At 42.4% G+C, this 15351-nt stretch overlaps 1 protein-coding gene across 4 annotated transcripts in view; it reads right to left on the bottom strand.

The window, feature by feature from the left end:
• The window catches only part of KCNG2 (potassium voltage-gated channel modifier subfamily G member 2), a 61529-nt gene that overhangs the window by 26295 nt on the left and 19883 nt on the right, over positions 1-15351 (bottom strand). For all 4 annotated transcript variants that reach the window (XM_054192671.1, XM_054192672.1, XM_054192673.1 and 1 more), the window contains one exon: positions 84-907. In XM_054192671.1, the coding sequence (XP_054048646.1) occupies positions 84-839 (756 nt within the window). In that variant the 5' untranslated portion in view covers positions 840-907. The remainder of the gene's footprint in view (positions 1-83; positions 908-15351) is intronic.

Raw genomic sequence — 15351 nt, 5'->3', positions numbered from 1 at the left:
GCATGATTGCTGGAGTGACTTTGCCCGTCACCTTCCCCTGAGGAGACAACAATGCAAAACACACTGAGAAAAGCTGCACTCACCCGATCTTCTTCTTCTCTGACATCTGGCATGGTGCTGATGCAGAGGCTGACTGCAGTGATGGCAACAAAAGAGACTGAAATACAAGCAAAGATCTTTCCTGGGATCCCTGAGTGGGGGTTCTCCACCATATCCCTGAGCTTTCGCATGCACAAACTCAATCGGCTATTGTCCTGGAAGGCACATTGCGTAGTTTCACTAAATACCATCTCCCCTTCATACAGCCTGGCCTCAGCTGCCTCCTCCTCTTTCTGTCGCAATCTCTTTTTACAGCACCTTTCCAGGTGGTCCTCTTCTATCCCCCAGTACACAAGCTCCTCCTGAAAAGAAAGAGCGCACATCTCCCTGAGAAGCCTCAGCTTCCCAGCTGTCAGGAAAGTCATGATCGTCCTGAAGGCACTAGGATTACGGTCAAAAAAAAATTCATTGCAGCTAACATCATAATCGTCGCAGATGTTCATGATCTCATCATAATTGTTGCAAGATTTTAGCTTCCCAAGCCTGGTCAAGGGGCAGTTCTCCAAGGTGGTCCATGGAACTTTGTATTTAATACCACCTACGTTGATGATCACAAACCTGGTCCGGTCATCCAGGCGGGCTAAGCAGCACAAGTCTTCCCCAGGGTGCAGGAGTTTGGCCTTTTTGTAGAAGAATCCTTTCTTGGTTTGCACTTCACACAGATTTTCCAAGTTATTGAAGGAGTAGGAGCTGAACTCAGGATCTGCATTCCCAGTGAGCAATGCCATTTCGTGACACATTTGTTGAGCCCATAGGGAGGTCGGGGCTACTCAAACAAACACATCTGGAGCTTGACTGGAGAGTCAGTCTGTAAAACAGAATTTTAAAATTACAATAAAATGACAGCATTGCTAGATGAAAAGCCATCCTATGCTTTCAGTCCCAAGAAATTTTTTCTCCATGGCATAATTTTTTCCCCTATTATTTTAGGACTATCTTTGCTTGATAGTTGCTTGGGGAAAGAACTTAAACTGCAATAAGGTCAGAAGCCATGTTGATACTTCTAGAGGGTTTAGTCAGCGAATGAATGGAAACAAAACCAGTGTCCTATAATTTTCAGAAATTCATTTTCTAGAGGTTCGAGCTAGAAACATCAATGGATACTGGAAGGGAAAATGTATCTTTTGGATACATGGCAATTTACATTTTAGCAACTTAATAAAGAAACTTAGTTGCAAGTGGTTTTTTTATTATTTTGGCCCATCTACATAATGCTTCTATTACAAAATACCTATAGTGCGAGGATAAAATGGATACCTATAGTACAGTCAGAAATGTGATTTCAGGAATGCTGGTAATTCCTAATTTAAATTCACCAAGCTTAGGTACCCATAGCAATGAGTATGTGGCAGCTGAGAATCCAGCCTGCAGCAGGCACCCAAGCTGGTTTGGGTGCTTGAGCATAAAGTGTGTACCACCTGCCATTGGTACCCCAGCTAACTGGATTAAGGCTATATTGGGCACATCTACCAGAAGAGTCCCACTTCTAAAAGGTAGAAAAGCTTTTGTTCTCATGCTGTGGTGCCTGCTACCCGGGCTAGTGACGTCTCCTGCAAGGAGGTGCGCATCCTGGGTCTCAGTGGAGTCCAGAGCTTGTCTGGGACGCCCGAGCTGCTGGAGGCTCTGCTGCAGTTTTGATTGTGGGAGGTGGACAGGGTGCCCAGCAGCCTGGCAGCTGCTCTGAAGTGGGAGACTGAACCCAGGAACAAATCAGAGCTGGAAGTGACTCACTGCTGCTCTTAATTCCGGATAATGCAGAACCCAACCAGTCACATTTAGCAGGAATAATGCTCATTGTGCACAATTCCAGGATTTAATTTGTGCCTTCTGCTTACCCCTCCTTTACCACGCTACAATCCACAGATCTCCTGAATGCATTTTTTCACCTGCCACATTGCTTCCTCATTTTCTCTAGAGCTCTCCACCCAGGTTCTCCAAACCTATTTCTCTATGTCTTGAAATGCTACTATGTAATTGCATTACTGAATCACTCCAAACTTCCTGAATTGCTCAGATATGAAGCAGGAAACAAGAAATCTGCATAGGACTGCTGGGACTCCACACAAAAGACCCGGACTGAAAATGGCAGCGGTGATGGGCAACAACCTTAAGTAGGGGATGTAGAAACCTTACTAGTCGACAAAAGGAGAAAAAGCTCAGTTGTGAAGGATAGTCTGACATTTCTGACGACAGGACGGTAACCATGAGGCAGTAACTCCATAATTTATAAGCAACATTCTCCAGTTCCCTTTGAATCTCATGCCTCAGCCTGGAGAGAACACCGAACAAGTGGATGCCCAGAAAAACTGGGTAGAACACACATTCAAACAAATTCCTACAGCAGCATCTTCCTTTATCCATAATAACTCACTAGTTCTTGACTCATTAGACTTAGCCAAAAGAACGTCCAACAGAAAGTGGCGAATACTTGCTACTCACAGCCCTGAGTCACCCTCTAAATACTCTTACCAACCACACTCAAACAACAGAATCACAGCAATAGCAGTGGTACTCCTGCTTCAACACTTCAGTGAGGATCCGGCCACTGAATTTTAGAAAGGCATTTACATTGGATGTTTGTAAAAAGTCAGAGAAAGGCTGGTTTACATACAAAAGACCTGAAGTCACCTAAAGATACTTTTCGGCACTGTGAAAATTTCAGAAGAACTAACGATGCCAAAATCCAATTTAACTTTGTGCAAAAAAAATGTTTAAACACCCATTTGCGTGAGGCAGCGTGAACGACAGAGAAAAGCTCCTTCACCTGGCTAAGGGCCAGTAAAGGGTAAGAGGTGGCAGCATGCGTTCTGCGAAATGGGTGCTTTTACAGCACAGGCTTGAGTGCAGCTGGGATTGCAAATACCATTACTGTCATAACGAGAGCGCGCTGTCAGCACGGCATATGCTTTAAGGATTTAGTCTCTTGTTGCTTTTTGTTGGTAAGATAAAATATTCACTGCCACTGCTCAGGGCACTGCGCTTTTGTTTTCATGCCTCACTTGTTACACAAGTTAACATACAAAAAGTAGTTTACATTGTTTTGACATCAAGGCCTGGATTTGCTTTTCTCCTCTCCCCTGTGTAGCAGGTTGTTTCATAAAGGGGACAGATACATTTCACAGAATTATTTTGAACCTAATCTTACATGTGCTTCTTCCTTCCTCCAAGAGGCAGCTAACTCAATGTGAAAATCAGTAAGCCTGTTGTTCATTACAAAATCTCTGAATTATAGAGGGTTAGTCTTTTATTTTGTGGATATAAAATCATGTTGATTAGATGTAAAGCTTAAGGAAGCAACTACTCTTTTTTTTTTTTTTGTATCATCAGTGGATAAATAGAAAGTGATAACGGAAGTAGTTACAGATCGTATTGCCTGTGGTTTAACAGGTTGATTCTAGACAGCACTGGTAGCATCAGATGCTGGAGTTTAGTTACTAAAGTGAATTTTCTGACCTCACAGAAAATCCCAGAATCCCAGAATTCATAATAGTATATATTATTAGTTGGCAGCATTTGTTTTTGAAATCTCAGCTATAAACATAAGCATGTGAAGAGTTATACATGTTATTCTCCTTGGCACCTCTGTCAGGTGGTTGCCCTAGACAAGGGCTCAGATGTCAGTGGAACAGCACGGAAAAGCTTGTTGTGCCACTTTAACTGTCCTGCAGAAAAACAGAATACATCACTGTGGGCTCCCAATTTGGCATCTATCTTGAGAAGTAAAATAAGCCTGGAAGGTCTGTTTCTGATCTTATGTGCATGGAATGTATCATGACCTTCACTGAATAGTAAAGGATGTTTCAAAATTATGTGGGTCTTAAAATACTCTCTGCATGCCAAGGTTATCTAATGTATGCACATGCCTACAGTAAAGCATCCCATTGAAGATTAACTTTAAAAGCCAATACTTCCAGAAATGATACTACATTATCATCCAGTTGGCATTTCTACCATTTAATCTGACACATGGGTGCAAGAAAGACTATTAAAACACCCCCATTGCAGGGACACAGGACAGAATTTGACTCTATATTTGTTGTTCATCATTTTAAAATGCTGTGGGAGAAATGCTGTATAAATGTTTCAGTTTGATGATCACACACAGGGTGGGTCATACATATTGTGGATTCTTTTCTTTTTTAAGTACAGTGAAACAGTTTTTATTCACTAAGAAGTACTTTCTTTGGCCTTCTATGCATGTGCATGTGCACACACAAGTTCAGCCAAATTCTGTCAACAGCAGACAGTTGAGATGTTTAAAATACAGATATACTGAACATGAGAAAAAACTTCTTTACTTTGAGGGTGTCAGAGCACTGGAACAGGCTGCCCGGGGAGGTGGTGGAGTCTCCTTCTCTGGAGACATTCAAAACCCGCCTGGACGTGTTCGTGTGCAACCTGCTCTAGGTACTCCTGCTCTGGCAGGGGGGTTGGGACTAGGTGATCTCTGAAGGCCCCTTCTAACCACTACCATTCTGTGATTCTGTGATTTATTATCGAAGATTTTACAGATTAAGTAAATGTCAGAAGCATACAATTGCTTCATATTCTCCTTTTTGTTGAATTATTTTCTCAATGGAGAGGGGGCTGTTTTCCTACTTACTGCCTTTTCACCTTGCCTGCTTCCATCACCTGCTCCCATCACACAAACATTCTTCATCAACCCGTTTTATGAGTATTGTTGTATCTAAGTCATACATGTTTTGTATGTGGCTCCACTGGTCTCAAGTTGCCTTGAATATGAATGAAAAATGGGGCAAAAACATCCCTGCCAAGAGGCTGGCCGGCCTGGTGAGAGCTTTAAAATAGTGACAGTGGGGAGGAATCGGTGGAGCAAAGGGTGCAGGGTGACGTGGCCAGGAGAGACCTCATGATCCGTAGAGGGCTGAAGGGTGACCCCATCAAGCGTATGCACATAACTGAGGGTATGCCTACAGAAAGTGTCATGGGCAGAGCGCTCATACCTTTTCTGGGAAATCATCACGACTCGGTGCCTCTGAAGTGCCTGTGCACTAACGATGCAGCCAGGGGAGCAAACAGGAAGAATTCGGAGGTCTGTGTGCAGTTGCACAGAAACTGGTGCTATGAGGGTGGTCAAACACTGCAACAGCGTGCGGAGAGAGGTTGTGGAGTCTCCATGCTTGGGGCCATTCAAAACCCACCTGGACACAGTCCTGAGTAACTTGCTCTAGCTGATGCCGCTTTGAGCAGTGGAAGTTAAACTAAGATGAACTTCGGAGGTCCCTTCCTACCTTAACTACTCCATGATTTTGTGAACAGTCTCTTTTTAACTGCTGCTGTAAGTTACAAAGTATTGAAGGTTTACACTTGTACTATGGTAGCAAGAGGAAGCCACGAGGCTTTTTAGTAATTAATGTTTTAAGATTTTTCCTTGTGAAATGAAACACACTTTGACAGAGAACAGGTTATTGTGTCATAATTTAAAGCCACAGACATGAAACATAGATTAGGGTGACCACAAGACGTTTTCTCTCAACTCCAACGAGAGTTGAGTCAGTGAATCCATTCTGCAGTGCTCAGCCATTCTGAGTCAGAGACGTGCTGGAACCTGACATTGCTGCCTAGGACCAAGCAATTCCCATTTCTTACTGTGACATGATTTATAATTTACAATGCACACATTTATTTTAATAGTAAAGCTTACACATGCAATTGACCACACATTTGGTAGTATTACAGCTAATGCTTTGGATGAAGAGGTTCAGAAGACCGCAGTTGCTCATTTACTTATTACATTTCAGTAGAACCTGGATTCCCAGTTATGAGTCCCTGCCAGCCACTATGGAAATATGAAGAGAGGAGAGCACCTGCCCATGAGGCATACAAAATACAGAACAGATGGGGTGCAACCAATACATAGATTTACAAAAAAACCCAAAAACAAACAACCCCAAAAAAGGAATATAAGACTAGAAGAATATGGAAACAATAAAACTGTCATAGCTTAGCAAGAAGGCAGACTCTCCACCTGATTCAGGGGAATTAGCTTCCAAGTTAGTCCACACTGAACATGGCTCCCTATGTACTCATTATCATAGAATCATGGAATCATTTATGTTGGAAAAGACCTTTAAGATCATCGAGTCCAACCACTAACCGAACACTACCAAGTCCACCACTAAACCATGTCCTTAACCACCACATCTGCAGGTCTTTGAAATCCCTCCAGGGATGGTGACTCAACCACTTCCCTGGGCAGCCTGTTCCAGTACTTGACAACCCTTTCAGTGAAGAAATTTTTCCTAATAGCCCATCTAAAACTCCCCTGGTGCAACTTGAGGCCATTTCCTATTGACCTATTGCTTTTTAGTTGGGAGAAGAGACTGACAGCCACCACGCTACAACCCCCTTTCAGGCAGTTGTAGAAAGTGATAAGGTCTCCCCTCAGCCTCCTTTTCTCCAGGCTGAACAACCCCACTTCCCTCAGTGGCTCCTCATAAGACCTGTGCTCTCGACCCTTCACCAGCTTCATTGCCCTTCTCTGAACACGCTCCAGTACCTTAATGTTTTTCTTGTAGCGAGGGGTCCAGAACTGAACACAGTATTTGAGGTGCAGCCTCACCAGTGCTGAGTACAGAGGTACAATCACTTCCCTACTCCTGCTGACCACATAAAAAAGCAGGCTGTGCTAGTCTAGTTACAGCACGAACTGCTTCTTGCCCTCAAGTCAGCACATTTTGACCTGACATCAGCACAGCCTGATGCTTTTCCATGCAGACAGAGCACTCATAACTTTAAAAGCTGCATTACGCTACCTCTGGCAACCATGTCACGTCTATATTCAAATTCTCTTTCTAAGGGAAACATTCAACATGTGTCCAAGTAGAACCAAAGTACACACCAAGATGTATGCAGTGAGGTTGACAGGGGACTGCAACTTGGACACAAAATTGGGAAGAGGTCAACCACAGCTATATAGATCCAAGGCTTTCTATCTCAGCACTCCAATCTATGTTAAAGCACCATTATACAAAGATATGGACAGTATTTCTCTCACACTTTGCTTCAAATCTTTGTTTCAAGTTTTCTAAGCATATTTGTACCTCACCAAGCACAACAGGAGTCTGAACTCCGCCTGTTGCTTTGCTACTTTTAAGTCATGAAAGTGTTGTTTCATAAGGAACGAAAATGAGAGTAACATTGGTTCAATCGGAAGCATCAAAGCATTCTCCTGCAAACTTTCTGAAGTAAAGGAATCAGTGCTGAAAGCAATTTTGAAAAGAGTCTAGTTTTTAAAAATCATGAAGACATGTAAATACAATTTGTTTGCTATATATGTTGCCAGCTTCACTCTCAAAATGTTCAAAAAAAAAAAAGAAAAAGAAAATTAGAACAGGGTAAAACTGCTATAATCTATACAAGGATATACTGCAAAGGACAAAGGGGAGTCAGGTTCATTTCACACAGAGTATTTTCTATGTAACCCAAAAAAGTTGAATTTTACATATTTCTGTATTTATTATCAGTGAACTTTAATATCGCTAACCTCTTAAGCCACCATCATTCCTGCTTAGAAACAGAAACAGTCCAAGAAGTTGAAAAGGTACTGGAATTTTCAACAGTCCTTCATTTTGTCCATTTTTTCAGCAGAGTTACAGGAGGTGGGGACATGACCTTACACACCTAGCCTGAGATGGCCTGATCTAACAGAGAAAGGCAGGTTTCTCGTGTAGTAGTGGAACAGAATAGCTAAGATAGATAGGCTTCTCCGGAGAGTAGTCTGGGGCTAAGAGGATGCTGCTGCATTGGTCAGTTCAACAAGAAGCCCAGGAAGAGTCATGCCATAATGGAGGCTGCAAAATTCAGCATGTGAAGCTGGACGTTGTTTTCATACTCTGAGTGTACATTTTCCTTAATAGTTTCATTAATTTAGTGGAGGAAAAAAGGAGTCATTTTCTTCTCTGAACATCCGTCATCGCATTTACGCCGCGCTATGTAATTAGCTGAAACAATTCAATTTGTTAAATGAACAAATCGAATTAACTTGACTCAACACCAATTATTCTGACATGCATCCATAGCTATTTGTCTCCATTCGACAGATTATGAGTTATCTAGTGTTACTGCACTTGCCAGAGCTGTATAGTGAAAGTATTAACACATCTTCAAGAAATCAGAGATCTACCTGAAGGTATGTAATCCTTCTCTGTATTTTCATAGCACAAAACAAACTTCTGCTGAACTTCCACAAGCTTTCAGTGCCCATTCATCTTTGTACCCTAAACAGAATGTTAACTATTGTTCCTATGAAGCAATTTGCAGACTTCAGTTGCACAGCAGACAAAGGCAGCTGCGCTAGATAAAGGACAGACAGAGGAAGCACCACTTGCTTTTGCATTCTCCCCAGAATTACAGAATTTTCTTTAGGCGAGTGAGCATCAAGGTTTCACAATGTCCTAAAATTCAGAGTGCTTTCACAGTGTATTTTACTAGACAGAACTATCTGTATGCTGTGCAATAAAAAACCAGCAGAGCCTTCAAGGTTTAGGCAGATCCTGCAAGGATTAAGCAGAAAAGTTTTCCCCCACAGAATCATTATTACTTACAATAAAAACAGAGCACCATGTCCAAACCATGCTTTATTTGTTTGCGTTACAAGAAAAACACGTTTCTAAAATATGCTTACATCCTCAGTTCATATTTCCTGAGCATCTGATCAGGGACACCAAATTATGCACAAAGTGAGTGATGGGCTAAAGCCAATAGACTTCAGATCAGGAGCTATACTTCCCAGGCTCTGAGGAGATTAGATTGCACGCAGAGATTTGTTTGATCCAGTTCCTGTTAACTGCAACCACAGATTAAGTATACAGTCCCTAGAGCCCAAAATTAAAACATGTCCTGTCTGCACTTACTTGGATAGATTGAGCCCGGCTAACGGGATACCTTTGACCCCAACTGGCAGCCACTACTTGGTGAAGTTTCTATCCGTCCATGAATCATACACAATTTTATTTTAGGAGCCTTGACAATCCCTTAGTATCCTGTTTAGTCAACCAGTCTAAGAAGCTCAGATAAGGTACTAAACTTTGCTACTCATGATGGTGTTAGCTGCCAATATGAAATATTTCTTTCCCTCTCCTTAGATTGCTGTATTTCAGAATAACCGATCATCAAAATCCAGTTTTAAAAATATCTACTCCAGTCACGATTACGTGCCCACAGCTAGCCTAAGGTACAATGTGAATGGCACTATCAAATGCAAAAGTGACAGACTGTGTAGTATGTTAAAACAGCATTGTTTATTCCTCTCACCCAGGAAATTAAACAGATTGTCTCTTTTCTGTTGCCAAAATTCTGGAAGCGTGAAAAACCAAACAAGTTATGGTGTCTTTGCAAATCACAGAATTATCATTCAGATGTTCCAGTGGATCTGCAGATCACTGTAGGGGGGAAGAGAAGTTTTTAGCATGAGCTCTGCTCCCTCTGTAACACTGATACCAGTATCTTTTATTTCTGATCTATCCTACTGATTTTTGCAATTCTATACTTAGCAGCTTCCCACCCAGATGATTAATATGCTTGATTTAGTACAAAATGTAGCAACCTGGTGTCTGACTGGAAATAAGAAGGTTTGACTGTGTGATGCCACTCTTGGCCCAGTTTCACATTCAGATGTTCATGACGATTTGCTGGGGCACTTCTCCTAATAAATGGATGGGTGCAGCTGTCGTTATGTCTCTTTCAGGGCCATTCACAGGTTTATATGAATGGTTTTTAGATACACATGTTCAAATATGATAGGAGGAGAGGAAATGGCCTCAAGTTGTGCCAGAGGAGGTTTAGATTGGACATTAGGAAAAATTTCTTCACCGAAAGGGTTGTCAAGCATTGGAATAGGCTGCCCAGGGAAGGGCTTGAGTCACCATCCCGGGAGGTCTTGTAGACCTGGAGCTTAGGGACGTGGTTTAGTGGTGGACTTGACAGTGTTAGGTTTACAATTGGACTCGATGATCTTAAAGGTCTTTTCCAACATAAATGATTCCATAATTCTATGCATAAATGCTTTTATCAAGTGCTCATAGGTTTTAGATGTAGATCTAGGCTTTCTAACTTCTACATGAAATCCTTCACAGAGAAGATAAATTGTATACAAATGAATCTTGCTCCTTATGTTAGCTTTAATTAGTTAACACTGGATTTTATGCATCTTCTTTTTTTTTGGCAGATGACGTTCTTGCTCTCGTGTGTGTTTCATAAGTCAGTTGTGCATTGACCTAAAAAATACTCCCATCTCTGTTTAAACACAAGTCTACCTTTGAATTCAACATTATTTTAGTTAATTATTAACATCATTGCATAGAATACGTTTTAATTTTAGACTCTTAAGACTATATACTTAATCCACGGTTGCAGTTAACAGGAACTGGATCAAACAAAACCCCACATGCAATCTAATCTCCTCAGACTCTGGTTAAAGTATAGCTCCTGGTCTAAAGTCTGTTCACTTTTGCCCACACTCGCTTTGTGCACATCTGGTGTCTCTGTTCAGATATTCAGCAAACATGAACTGATGACAAAAGGACATTTTACACAGGTATGAGGGTTAATATAGCTAAGCAAAACATGGTTTAGAACATGGTGCTCTGCTTTTTTGTTGTAAGTAATAATAATTCTGTGGGGGAAAACTTTTCTGCCTGATCTTTGCAGGCTCTGCTAGTTTTTTATTGCTTAGGGTACAGTCAGTTCCCTACACTGTAAAAGCCCTACGAATTTTAAGACATTGTGAACTCTTCAAATTCAGCCATTTGAGCAGGGTGTCAAATCCGCACAGAGAAAAAATGGGCAAGATAGGGATGACACACGGCTGTTTCAAAGTGAACCCACCCCGTGATAATCCATCTCAGAGTCTACTCTTTCTGTTGTATCAAACCCCACTCCAGAAGAGAAGTGGAGATTCCTGAGACAAAGGGACTGCAGCCCTACTGCTCTCATTTCTCTGACCACTACGAATGCAGAGGAGCACAGACAAAACAGAACACAGGCTAGAGAAAAGGCAGTAAAAGAGTGGGATGGAAGAGAAATATCACATATGACTCAAGCATAGGTGAGATGAAAAAGAAAAAAAGAAAGTAGAACAAAACCAAAGGTAAGTCTTCGTTTTGATGTCAAAACATCACAATATACAAATGGCTTCTACGGTCACAGGGAGGTATACACGCCTTCTGATTTCAGACACGTTATTTCAATAACCGAATATTGAGTGATCAGTTTGTATGTAGTTAGTGAAAAGCAAACTCTCAGCTTACATGTTCAGAAGCTTGTTTTTGGGGAAGTCACTGTGTGACCATTGCCTCTATGGCTTGGCCTGCATTCTTAATTCCAACTCCTAAACTAAATGCCTACAGCATAAGGATCCCACTGAGAACTTGTCGTATTAGCCTCAGCTTTTCATTCAAGCCCGGGTACAGACAACGTATATTATGGACACCACAAAAAGGATCGTGGTAAATCAAGAGATCTAGTCCTGCAGCAGAAATCATTCAGCCTCAGGGGACTGAAAGCTACCACCAAAATAGTTTCCATTCTTCCAGCTATAGTTGGTAGGTTCTGGAGAAGATGTAGGCTGTGTCAGAGGGGGAGGAAAAAAGATAACCCGAAGCCTTGGGAAGACACCTGACATTTGATATATGTGCCACTGGGGTCCCACTGAAGCAGCCCACTCACCTCAGTGCTCTGTTTTGCTGAATGACAACTCGCTACGGAAATGATCACATCTGTCTGACAGACACAGACCCAGGGACTTTCCATCCCCTCTTCTGTGCTGGCATTCCTGCGCCTCTGATACAGACACCATGCATGCTTGGTCTCAGCGCTCCCTCCAGTCTGCATTGCGTGTTTGGACCCATGCTTCCAAAATGCTGGGTCTCGATTCCCTATCCAGAAATGCTAGGTTTGCACTGACGCACTGGGAAGAAGTCAGGACTGGAAGAAGGTTCCCAGACACAAATGTGCTTAGGGATGATGAAATGCCCTGAAATGGTAAGCCCGTCCCTCCTCCAAATCCTGGCTGAAAGAGCAGGGAACCTTAGAACACATTTTTTAAAAAGGGAAGAAGGGAGAAAGGAGCAGATAAACTCTCCAGAAAGTACATATGCTTGAAATCCTATGCGGTTTGGGGAGCTGGAAGGGAATTCAAACAGCTTCAGGTGGGCAGGACCTGCCAGATCCCAGTTCACAAGGAAAAGGAGAAGCTGGAGCTGACAAGTGAGCTCTGCCACTTGCTCTGACTCATCCACATGTTGGCCCTGTCTTATGTCCTTGAACTGAATGAAGCTTTCCCAGCTTTTCTACTCTTTTCTACTCTCTGTCTTCCCCTTCATCACATCTCTGTTTATCTCTTCACTGTACCGATCCCTTTCCCCTTTCCCTCCCTCTCACACTTCTTTCCCATCAATCATTCTCAAGTGATTTAGGAGAATATGAGTATTTTCTACATTTCCTGCTGTGCACAGATTATGCCTCCTCTCCCTCCAAGAAAAAGCATCAACAAACGAAGACTGGAGTTAGATGCTGTCCAACCACTCAAAAACTGACAAAATCAAAACCAACATCCATGGAACACATGGCAGGTACAAGTTCTACTAAACACCACGTTAAAGAAGCCAGCTCAGAAGAAAAAAAGCTAGGTGGAAGCCCTTGCAGCTTGGCAGACTAAATACACCAGTTAAACCACCTATACTAGGCACACACCTGTAATGGGAGCAAACTTGTTTTTAAATGTCAGCGCTGCCCTTTGAGGGAATGGACCCCCCATACGAGGCAAGTAAAACTTCAAGCAGCTGAAACCATCGGTACACTACCAAATCATTATTTTAACCTTGAGAGGCTGCACATGCGCACTAGCTGAATCCTGTCAACATCAAAAAAAATCTGGGATTAGACTGCTCTGTCTCCTGAGCTCATGGCTAGCTCTGCCTTGTTTGTCCCATACTCGCAGGGACACACACATATTTTAGCACGAGATAAATAAGGCTGCAGTTTTAGAGCCCTTGGATGAGGTGACCTTTAAACAGAGTGGGGTTCTTAACTCTATGGCATGATGCCACACAGAGCACTGGGAATAATGACAAACGGCCAATAGCTGCTGCTTGATGCAGTGAGCATTGCCTGTCCTACCCTCTGCGGGCAGAATTCAAGACGCATGTCCTCCAGACATGGTTTTAAATGAGGAGGCGCTCCAGATCTCGCCCTGTACCCAAGTTGCATTTCCACAATGAACAAGCTTCCCTGCCTGGAACGGGAAGCGCCCGGAGCTCTTCACATCTATTCTGTGCAGTCTTCACCCGGGAACACCTACGTTTTGCAGCTTTCGGGTGTGATGAACTGGAAATACTGCAGCAGCTTGAAGTAAATTAAAAAAATAATCTTTTTGCTGAATTAAATATGAAAATTAATAATATAACTAGAAAAGTACCTCTCAGGTATTTGTAGTAATTTTAACACAAAATTCTGTTTTGAAATGTCACAATGACATCTACTCTGAATTCCTCCTGTGCAGAGGCCTGTAGTGGCCTTCCCGACAAAAGCTGACAGACAAGCTCCCGACAAAGCCAGAGCTTCTGGGTGGGAGCACTGATGCTTTTGGCTCCCGGAAAGCCAGGATATGGTTCAGATTTTTCCCCTCAAACAGCTGATAGCAGAGGCCTTTCGCAGTTTGGGGTTACAGATGCGTTTCCCCATTCTCCCCCTGCTATTGAAGAGGACGAAAATGACCTAAAATAGTCTAAGGCATCTCTGTAATTTCTCTCACCAGCAACCCACTTCCTCCTACACTGAGTTGCCATTGCTGTATTCAGTAGAGAAATGCTTAAATTCACTAAACACGCTTGCTCACTGAAAGGATCATCTGATAATGTTATCAGAATTCAGTTTTAATGTTTAATAATGAATCGAAAGGATTAGAAAACTTTGCACTTTCTCTAATGCAATTATTTCAGTCAGCTCACAGAGCAAGGGTGTTAGCATTTCTAAGACCTGGTTCTCTATAAATTTGTACTTTCAATGCACTTATCTATGCAATGCAGTGGCAATGAACGGATTCCACTGCAAAGGCGATGGCTTTAAAATCAAGTAAAATATGACTGATCTGGTTACGTGCAATATCTTCAATAATCATGCTGAGTCCTTCAAAAATCACCCCCCCTTTCAAAAACACTGGAACAGATAGGCTGACAGGCCGATTAATCTTGAGTGCAATAGATGAAAACATTTCACTGCCGTCTTGCTGGAGAACACTGGTAGACCAGAGGTCATGAACACATGCTCTGATGTAACATTTCCAGAGAACTGCTGGAATGCGACATGAAATGAAGGTGACAGAAAGGTGAGAAGCTCAATTCTAACAGCAGTCCTTCCTGTCCAGAGGTTTTTGACCCAATAAGATTATATGAACCGTGAATGAGGTGAGCTCTTGAGGCAATGAAAGCAGGTAAGAAAGTAACAGCAACATTAAGAAAACAATCCAGGCTTTTGAGTGGTGCTCAGGGCAGTTATTTATTTACTAATTGTTTTTGCAATTGGTCTAGAAAATGAACAGTTCATGCTCTCCCTGAGAAAGCTCTACTCTGTTCAGAGCTCCTTCAGCTTCTGCCAGATTGCTCACCATCATTCTACTTGCAATACCAGCAGATACACAGGAACATCAGGATAAAAACACAGCTATGGAGTTCCTTGTACAGCATCACTACTACTGACAGGGTTTTGTTTCTGAGCCTTTATTTTCATGCTGCAAAAGGACACGTTGTTACCCATAAAGCACACATTCTGCAAGTGCTACAAACAATAAATCACTCTGCCAGATCCCAGGATCTCTGGCACACTCCGAGCCTGCTGGTTTCTTCCCCTGTGTTGTCATGCCTTAAATCTTATTACCATCACAAAGATGACCAGGAATTCAGCTCATTGCCACCCAGCCTTCCCCTTCCATGAGGAAGGCTCCATCAGTTGCACTGTCTGTGGTGCTTACGAGTTAAAAATAGAAAATTAGAAGGTAATTAACTCAGGAGGTGTGTAAGACTTCACTACAGCATCCAGAGCTCGTTCAGGATTGACAGTGGAACGGCTTCTTCACTTCCCACTGCAACGTTCATACCACATAGCTCTGTGGAGACTGGCTAATTACGTGGTGCTACGTAGACACACAAACAGGCTTTACATCAGCAGAAGTAGTATAACCACATAAACCAATTTACCCTGCATCTAGATTGTGCTAGATATCTGCACAGGACT

Source organism: Rissa tridactyla, chromosome 2, assembly GCF_028500815.1.
Source record: "Rissa tridactyla isolate bRisTri1 chromosome 2, bRisTri1.patW.cur.20221130, whole genome shotgun sequence".
NCBI classification, from domain to species: Eukaryota; Metazoa; Chordata; class Aves; order Charadriiformes; family Laridae; genus Rissa; species Rissa tridactyla.
Note: the sequence above shows the minus strand (reverse complement) of the source record. Positions and strands in the feature narration are given on the sequence as shown.